General features: G+C 35.8%; 1 protein-coding gene across 1 annotated transcript in view; it reads right to left on the bottom strand.

The window, feature by feature from the left end:
* RFC1 (replication factor C subunit 1) overlaps positions 1–10,358 on the bottom strand; it is a 77,767-nt gene that overhangs the window by 27,096 nt on the left and 40,313 nt on the right. Inside the window, exons 5-10 of the mRNA XM_017527263.2 lie at positions 9,887–10,119; positions 8,950–9,027; positions 5,752–5,829; positions 3,811–3,898; positions 2,913–3,199; positions 102–209 (exon numbers count right to left, since the gene is read on the bottom strand). Of these exons, the coding sequence (XP_017382752.1) occupies positions 102–209; positions 2,913–3,199; positions 3,811–3,898; positions 5,752–5,829; positions 8,950–9,027; positions 9,887–10,119 (872 nt within the window). The remainder of the gene's footprint in view (positions 1–101; positions 210–2,912; positions 3,200–3,810; positions 3,899–5,751; positions 5,830–8,949; positions 9,028–9,886; positions 10,120–10,358) is intronic.

The following is a 10,358-nucleotide window of genomic DNA, read 5'->3' as shown; positions in this document are numbered from 1 at the left end:
AAAAAAAAAAAAAAAAAAAAAAAAAAAAAAAAAAAGGCATAGTGAATACGTACATGGACCCACAAGGCAGAGGACCCACAATGCTCTCTCAGTATTCTTACCTTCGGTATTTCTTTGGAGCCCAGAGCTTTGGGTCCTTCTCGATTTAAGTAGCTTCGATAAGCTTGGTAATTAGTGCGTTTCTTTTCAGAATCTTCAGGACTTACAGACTTTGGGAAGAGGGAAAGGAAAATGAACAAAGTTATACAAAATTCATGCAAAATTAAAAATACGTATCTAGAAATAAGCATCATTTTTATTATGTCACTTGTATGTCTGGTAATGAAATTAACAGTTGTAGCTGTACAAGTACTTCCTAACCTACAGAGAATTGACTTATGAACATCTCTGCAGCAGCCCTTCTCAAAACTTTCCACTCTCTAAAGCCACACACCTCAGGGCAGATTAGGGGAATAAGCCAAGTTGCCAGCTCCAAGTAAAGAAATGGAAAGTATTTTTGAAATTCATCTGAATTTTAAATTTTATTCCATGATATATCCATATATCCATGTTTAACAGAAAAATACATTTTTCCCCAAGTAAACCTGATCACCTGAGAAGATATCTTGTGTTAATCCTACGACTTGCATGCCCCTAAACCAGCAGCCTGCATCCCCAGGGATATAAGCATTCCAGTCAGAGAAACTAAGGCTTCTTATAAACTCAGCTCAAAGAAGGGACAAGCTTTACTCCAAAGAGAAGACATGTTATCTATGCTGTTTAATCTCTCCCATTCTACTTCTCTCAGGGGATTTACCATGGGTATATCTCATAAAATCCTGGGGAAATTTTTCAAACTACGCATCCCGAGATCCGCCTCCAAATTTCTCTTTCATAGATATGGGTATGGCTAGAATGTTTTTATGTGAGGGAAAAAATATCCTAGATAGTTCTCATTTAAGAACCACTACAAGATGTTTGTTAACTTTCCACTTCCTATTTTAATTATTTTTAACTTGTAAGCAATCCCAAATCCTTTCGAGAGTGGACAAAATAATACTTCTATATAAAGAAATGGCTTAACCAATAAAATATTTAGGCTGGTTTGGCTAAGAGGTCGAGAAGCCATAAATCTAACCCTACTTTCCAACAATGGTTCTCAAATGTTGGTGTGCATGCATATCATATGAGGAGCTTATTAAAATGAGCTGCCCATACCACATGCCCTGGGAAACTCCATATTTTTAACACATTTCACAAGACAGTCCAGTGCATACCAACTTGGGAAAATGATTAATTTATGACACAAATTCTATGAAAAGAATTCCAAATGATTAATGGCTTATAACTTTGAAGGACACCCAATTTATGAAGTCAGAATTACTTGACCAACACCAACTAAATTTATTAAATAGACTTTATTTGCTGTTTCCAACCAAAACTGCTTAAGTTCTGAGTTATTTCTATTCTAACTTTAAAAACTACAGTGAAGAGTATCATTTAAAGATTTCCTCTTTCTTCATAAAAATAGACTGTCTCTGTAAATGGAACATGTTTTAGTGTGCCCAAAGAAAATCATTCATCTACCAGATAAGCATTTAATGAAGAAAAATCTGAGACCAAAAAGTTAATTGTTCCTTTAAGTGTATTTATAAGTACTGGCCACAACAGAAGCATTCTGAAATTATCACCATTTTACTGTTCTGCACTAAAAAATAACGGTGATGCCCAGCTAAAATAGACAATATTCTACTTTTAATCCTAAGTGCCTAAGAGGCATGAATGAATAGCAGTTTCTCCTTATGAATCTAAAGTAGTTGCAAATTGGAGATTCAGAGACCATTCGTTTCTCAAATATATTTCCTAGCAAAACGTTTCAAAGATATTCATTATCTCATTATTTTTTCCTTTAAAAATAATTTCAGTAACTCAACACTATATACAAGAATAAAAAAGAATAAATTCAGAACTAATTGAAATAACAATCAATTTAACAATAATATCTAAGGTGGCACTTATTAGGTCCCAGGCACTGCTCTAAGTGCTTTTACATATGAAGTCAATAGGTACTATTATTATTATTCCTATTTTACCAACAGCACTGAAACACAAACAGGGGAGATGACCAAACCTGCTGAGGGGCCCAGCTGTAATTTGAAACTGGCTCCAGAGCCTGTGTGGAGCCACTATGTTATACTGCCTCAGAGGACAACTTCAAGGCTGGCCCTGTCACTTACCAGGTGGATGATCTTGGAATAGTTAAACTCTTTCAGCCTATTTCCTCATCTTTAAAAGTTGAATAATAAAAATAAATACCTCACAGGGTTGTTGTGAACATTATATGAGCTACCATATGTAAAGTATTAGCACAGTATCTGACACACAATAACAAATATTGGCTTACTTAGCTATATTAATACTCTGTATCCTACAACAGCTTCTAAATAAGATCTTAAAAATATTATAATGATTTATGGTCATTAGAAATAAAACTTGAAAACAAATCCAGACTAACACATAGCCCCAAAATATATACAGCAATGCCCCTTTATCCAAGGAGGGTATGTTCCAAGACACCCCAGTAGGTGCCTGAAACCACAGACAGTACCAAACTCTATACATACTTACAAGTACTATTTTTTCTATCTAATATCCAAGACAGCTACCAAGTGACTAACAGGGGCAGGGGCAGAGTAGTATATCCTGCATGGATATGCTGGACAAAAAGAAGATTCACGTCCTGGGTGAGATGAAGCTGGCTGGCCAGAAATTTCATTATGTTACTCAGAAGAGTGCACGATTTAAACCTTATTGTTTATTCTTGGAATTTTCCATTTAATCTTTTCAGACCGTGATTAACCACAGGTAACTGAAATTTCAGAAGCCAAAACCATAGGTAAGGGAGACTACTATACTTCCTAGAAAGTTCCTACCTCTTTCTTAGCTGGGGAACTTTTGGTTTTCTTAGGAGTTTTTGTTTCTCCTTTCAATTCAATGGCATTTTCTTTTCTTTTTGAGGCAACAGGTTCTATTTCTTTGTAAGAGCTCTCTTCTTTTTTTTTCATAATTGCCAGCTTAGAACTGGCCTTGGGAGAAGAGACTTCTCTTATTTTGTCCGTTGATGACTTGGAATGTTGCTGAGATTCTTTTGAACTTTCATATTTAGTTTGCTTCTTAGGACTGCAGCTCTTTCTTTCATCTGAAAATTGTTCTGTTTTTACTAGGAAGAAAGAAAAGATCATGATTATTGTTTCTGGAAAATGATAACCAATATCAACTTTTCTTTTATTTTTCAACTGAGTAATCTTAGCACAGAATACAGCCTGAAGGCTCAAAGTCCTAAAGTGTAAAAACCACTGTTTATAGTAAATCTATAAATGATTTACTTATAGAATTAAGATCATCTAGACTAGTAGATGATTTGCTTTCAGGACCACCAAAGTATAAGACCTACAGCCAATAAGCAGGAGAGCCGAAGATGACCTGGCCATCTATGAGTGAACTCTGAGACTGCCTCTGACATGCAAAGCTCAAAACATCTAGGTCTTCATCTTTATCTACTGAAGTCCACATATTGCACTATTCTTGGAAATTAACAAGAAGCCAGGAGCTATAATACATTTCTCATAATAATCATAAAGCAGATGAGCATTCTGTACCAGCTAGCATCCAAAGAGCTTTCAAAGTATCTAAGTTGAATGTGCTCTAATAGTCCTATGAAATGTCTACCTAATAATACATAATTATTGAATAAAATATTTAAACAAGATTATCATGAATTTAATTCTATAAAGACAATGCTCCATCTTACTTTTTTTCTGCTAGTATTACCTTTATGAGGATATTTAAGTTTTTCTGCTTTACTTAAACTGGCTTGGACAGATGAAAACGTTTCTCCCTCTTCTGTGTCCTTTCGAGCCTAAACAAATTTTAAAAGTGTCAAATGTGACAAATAATAGAAAAACTATTACCATAAGATCTATTGTTAAAATCCATTAAAAGTTTAAGGGTCACCTTCCAAACTAGCAGAACACTATAATAAACTGTCATTCATTCATCCACAAAACTTCCAAGAAAATGAGGTACGTTTTATTACTTCATGGTACAAATGAATAAACAGATGAAAAGGTATAAAAATACATCTATAAAAATTATCCCTCTTCATCCCAACCTGTAAATCTGGAATTAGAAGCCTTATTTCTGCTTCCTTTATCTCAACTCTCAAATTTTGTTAGTATTAAGCAGTTAAAAACTAAAATCTAAATTTTAAACTAAAATAAAAATAAACTAAAGCTCGAAAGGAAAATGAGAGCACTTTCTCAAAAGAGAAAAAAAAATCCATTCTCTTCAATGCTCCTTCAAAACTCCATTTTATAAAAAGGTCACAAATTAAGGTTTGTGATACAGTAACCTTTAAAGTAATTATAATTTGAGTGTCTTTAGCTGAAGTAAGGCTTTTCAAATGACAAAATCTCTACCACTCCCTACTGCCTTAATATCTGCCTGCTTAGTCTTAGCTCCTGATACATCTAGGTTTACAACTCCCTGCTTTAAAGAAAAGTAAAATCTTTCAAGGTAGTCACATATTGATACTGACAATTACTTTAATAGAATGTGATTCATCAGAAACAAACCTAACCTACTAGAGATCAACTGTTAATTTAAAAAAAAAAATTAATGTTTTAAAAATTTCCCAAAATAAGGCTGGTGGCACACGCTTGTAATCCGAGCTACTTGGGGGGCTGTGGTGAGGGGATCACTTGAGCCAAGGAAGTCAAGGCTGCAGTGAGCTGAGATGATCACACCACTGCATTCCAGCCTGGGTGACAAAGTGAGACCTCTCAAAAAAAAAGAAAAAATTCCCCAAAATACACTCATTGTTATATGAGATTGTCATAACATCAATCTTAGAGTTAACTAATTAGAAATGACAAAACTGTGCTTCCTGAACAGACAGTGATTAATATTTTAGTTATTAAACTTGTGTACCAAAGGAATTTTTAGGAGCATTATTTTCTGAACAAGTACTTAAGAACTCCTGTGATTAAAGAGAAAGGAAAACATAAACTGGGCGAGGCCTGTAATCCCAACACTTTGGGAGGCCAAGGTGGGAGGATCACTTGAGCCCATGAGTTCGAGGATTCAGTGTGCTATGAACATGCCAGTGTAATCCAGCCTGGGCAACAGAGTAAGATCTTGTCTCTCAAAACAAAAAAAACTAAAAGGCCAGGCATGGTAGCTCACACCTCTAATCCCAGCACTTTAGGAGGCTGAAACAGGCAGATCACTTGAGCTCCAGAGTTCAAGACCAGCCTGGCCAACAAGACAAAACCTATCTCTGCAAAAGTATACAAAGGTAGCTGGGTGTGGTGGCACATGCCTGTAGTCTCAGCTATTCAGGAGGCTGAGGCAGGTGGATCACTTGAGCTCAGGAGGCAGAAGCTGCACTGAGCCCAGATCACACCACTGCACTGCAGCCTGGGTGGCAACGCAAGACTCTGTCTCAATTAATTAATTAATATTTAAAAAATAAGGAAAGAATATAATTCTTTGTTTTGTGATAAAGGTTCTGGTTTGCTTTGACTCTATCACTCTTCTTTTAGGAAGAATAAGTTTCTCAATGAGCTTCCCCAAAAACATTTTTATAAATCAAAATAATCTGGCTTCTTTCTGGAAAAGTTATTCATGTTTTGGCTAGAGCCTAGAACACACAAGTATGAACACTGATCTGTACTGTACATTCAGAATGCAAACAGCCCAATATTATGCCACCTTTTTGGTCTTGGGTTCTTCATCCAACATGGCTAATGTTCTGGCAAACTCTTCATCTTCATGCAACTGCCTCTCCAGCTGTAAAATGTGCCAGCAAACTAAGTTGAGTTGCTTTTTTACTTTTTGTAAATAAAAGTTTTAAATGTCTGACTCATATATTTAGAAGAAGCTAGAAAAACATTTTCCAGAAAATAACTATGACATTTTCCCACTGAACATTAACAGTCAAATAGCACGGGTTTGTTTCACTAAGTTGAATCAGATTTTAGAGCATACAGTTCTGGTTTCGCAGGGATGACAGATAAAGTGAGTGTATTTTTTAAATCACATTTCTTACTTATAAAACATGAGGTCTGTACTTTTTTTCTTAATGGTCCTTATGCAATACAGCTCTCTTATTTCTATTTAACTTAAACTCTGAAAGACCTCTGAAAGGAATCTCAACCTAATAAGAAAACACAATCATCTGGGGAGCACAAAAATAGTGAATCTAAGAATTTAAGAAAATTATACAGTATTTTTTTTTGCACACAATAGTAAGCTATATACAAATGTAAAATCACTTTTACTATCAAACTCCTATTTTCAATTACTAATTCAAATGCATCTGTTCTTACTTTTGAAAATTTAAGTCATCATGTCAGGAGTTCTACTACCATGCTAATGTAACACAGAGACATCCTAGTTATCTCAGTTATTTCAAAATACTTGCACTTTCAGCAAAATAGAGCTCTTCCAAAAGAGAATATGTAGCAGTGGAACATCCTTCTTGCTTACGTGATAGTCAATAAAAACCACCGTACATTATTCAAACAAAGAAAAGGACTTCAAAAATCCACTCAAACTTTTAAAAGTGAAGGGAAAAAAGAAGGGAGGAAAAACTTTTAGAGGGATAATTAGGAAAGACAACTGCATCATTAACATCTAAAAGTCCTTAATCAGATTAATTACCCAAACAAAATTCTGAAACGATGTGATAAAAATGGAAAAATAGGGGATTGTGATACAAAGTACCACACCTGGTTTGGAAAGGATTAGGTAACCCTCTGGTGTCTGGGTCAGATAAGGAGAAATCAGGTTCCTAAAAATTACTTCCTCGTTTGACCTAGGCTATCTGCGCTACCTCGAGTCATGTGGATACTTGTTTGTAGTTTATGTAATTCAGTATGATCAAATAAGATAGAAAAAGACTTTGAAAACACAAACTATAAACTACCAAAGTAATAAATTGTGAACAATCACAATATTGTTCTCTCACAATATTTATCAAGAGCCCATTGTATGCCAGACACTAAGATAAGCACTGATGTAACAATAGTTGAGTGAGACATAAATAGTCCTGGTGAGGGGAGCTTACAGCCTATACTTGCTATTATAATTAAATAGCAAGTATAATAAATGATAATAGTAGCTATGACAGGGTATGGCAGAGTATATCACAGGGGTTTCTAATATAGTTGAGGTAGGTCTGGGAAAGTGACACTTAAGCTAAGCAAACTCCGTCTCAAAAAAAAAAAAAGAGGAAGGGAGTTCCAACAGCAGGTAGCTAAGCCTGGATCCTCTGACAGATGAGCGCTCCTCCTTGAAATGCTTTATTTGGCTTCTGTAAGATATCAACCTCTCCTGATGTTCCTACTTCACTAGCCACTCTCTCCTCTCCTTAGCTGGATCATCCTCCTTTTCCTGACCTCTAAATGTTAACAGTGGCCCAGGGCTCAATCTTGAGACCTTTTTTCTTTTCTATTTGCATTCTCTCCCCATGATCTCACCCTCAGTTACACAGGTTTAAATATTACTCAAGTGCTAATTATTTCCAAAAGTCCATCTTCAGTTTAGAGTTCTCCCCTGAGCTCCAGACCTTCTACCCAACCACCTACTCTGCATTTCCATTTGGAAGTCTATTAGATATCTCAAACTTAACCTGTCCAAAAAGATTTCTCTATACCAAACCTGTTCTGCTTCCTGACATCTCACCCAGTTGTTTAGGCCATAATTGATTTTTTTTTTTCCCCAGAGACAAAGTATTGTTCTGTCACCCAGGCTGGCGTGTAGTGGCATAATCACAGCTCACTACAGCCTGAACCTCCCAGGCTCAAGCAATCCTCCTACCTCTACCTCACAAGTAGCTGAAACCACAAGCGTGCACCACCATGCCCAGCTAATTTTTGTATTTTTTGTAGAGATGGGATTTCCCTATGCTACCCAGTCTGGTCTCAAACTCCCAGCCTCAAGAGATCCTCCCACCTCGGCCTCCCAAAGTGCTGGGATTACAGGGATGAGTCTCGGCACCCAGCCTCATCTGTGAATCTTCTTCCCTCACACCTTATATCCAATCTGTCAAAAACAACTTGTACCTTCAAGGCACATTCAGGTTATGATCACTTCTCACTGCCTCTTCCTATTACCAGCTGACATCTCTCACCTACAATCACAGTCTGCAAACTCATCTGCTGCTGATCTTACCCCAACATGGACTATTAACATCATCAAAGCCAAACTAATTTTCTTTTAAGAGCCATCAAGTCCTGTCACTTCTCTATTCAAAATTCCAATGGGGCTGGGTGTGGCGGCTCACACCTGTAATCCCAATACCTTGGGAGGCCAAGGAGGACAGATCACTTGAGGTTAGGAGTTTGAGACCAGCCTGGCAAACATGGTGAAACCCTGTCTCTATTAAAAATACAAAAATTAGCCAGGCATAGTGGTGGGTGCCTGTAGTCCCAGTTACTGGGGCAGGTGAGTCAGGAGCTTCCCTTGAACCCAGGAGGTGGAGGTTTCAGTTAGCCAGATGGCACCACTGCACTCCAGCCTGGGAAACAAAGTGAGACTCCATCTCAAACAAAACAAAACAAAAAACACTCCAATGGGTTCCCATTTGGAAGAAACTAAATTCCAAAGTCCTTATTGTTAATATCCTTTTTGTAGGTATCAAAGACCTATCATGACCTATAAGACTTGCTGCTAGCCATTTCTCCAAAATCATCTCACAGCACTCAATCAATCTTCTCTAAAAATAAATCTTTAAGTAATTCTGCCCTGGTCTCATCATTTATCTTGTCTAGAAATTTAGATTTTCATATATTAGATTTTAACTTATTCTATATGTAACTTCCAATGAAGTTCAATTCAAAACCTGGTTGGACTAAATAGCTAGTCACAATATCAAGTTACTAATGATTCTAAGTGAAATGCAAATACCTCTACATCTTCATCAAGCTGTAATTGCTTGGCGATGGCTTCATCATTTAGTCCAGAATCATTTGTATTTTGTGAAGGCTATATTTCAAAGAAAATCAAGCAAAATCAACATAAACCTTAAGTTAAAAATAAGGCCCTTTTTCTTGATAATCACTGATTAAATATACCAATGAGAGATAAGTATATCAGTAATAGCTGCAATGTACACCAGCCAGAGAGTCAAATTTATGGCTACTCCCTGACCATATCCAATTCCCTAATAAATAAATAACCTAGAGACAGACACGTCTCACTTAGTTCTATTGATATGTTCAAGAGAAGTACCAGAAATAAAAATAAAAAAAACCCAACCCTGTAGATTAATGTCTTGGCTTGACAAGTAGTCCAGAACATTGGCAAACCAATATGTGAGAATGATCACATTGTTCTATGGAGGAAGTGATAAAATCAACAAACACAATATGTGGCAGGCTTTAACTCAGGGGACTACTTTCACCATAATTCATCTGGTATCTCTGTTTCCTAAATGGCTAGAAACAGATGAATCCAATATCTGTCAAAGTAAAGAATGTTAAAAGTACAGCATATGTATGCTCTATTTATAAGGAATATATTTATTATCTCATTTGGAAACAAATTTCTATCTAAATATTGACTAGCTGAGATTGCATTCTGAGAACCCAATTTAAATTCTAATGATTACAATTTTTTCTTATGGCTTAAATAATCTTTTCCCACTTTCAAGAATTAAAAAGTTAAATATGTAACAGTCTAATTTCCTCATCCTTTAAAATGAGGGCAATAAATTTTATCCATAATCATAGGAAAATTATTTTAATTATTAATACATATTGACCAGTTTACTATTTCTCCTGTTATTAATATCAGTGAATGGGTATAAATCCTGAGCATACTTGCTTATATGTAGAATACTTACCTCTTTTCTTTTGCTTGACACCATCTTCTTCTTAGATCTTTGGACGCTTCCAGTTCCAAAATAATCAAGCACTGATGTGGGTGTAAGTTTTATTGGTGATAAAGGTTTATTCTTGGTCTTAGTGTTTTCTTCATTCTTTTTCACATCTGATGTTCCAAGGTGACTATTTGCAGATCTTCCATTCTCTTTTGATTTAGAGGCTGCCTTCTTACACATAAAGTCATCTTCTTCATCTTAAATATCATGTAATATTATATTTATTATATTATATTATTTGTTTACATATATATTATATTATATAACCAAATATTTTTTATAAAACATCAATTCAGTTATATAAAGAAATACTTCTACCAACTTTATAAAAAGTATACAAGAGGTTAGACATGGTGGCTCATGCTTGTAATCCAGCATTTTGGGAGGCCAAGATGGGAGGATCATTTGTTCTCAGGAGTTCAAGACCAGTCTGGCC

Source organism: Cebus imitator, unplaced genomic scaffold, assembly GCF_001604975.1.
Source record: "Cebus imitator isolate Cc_AM_T3 unplaced genomic scaffold, Cebus_imitator-1.0 Scaffold47, whole genome shotgun sequence".
Lineage (NCBI taxonomy): Eukaryota > Metazoa > Chordata > Mammalia > Primates > Cebidae > Cebus > Cebus imitator.
The sequence above is the reverse complement of the archived record's forward strand: the minus strand, read 5'-3'. Positions and strand labels throughout refer to the sequence as shown.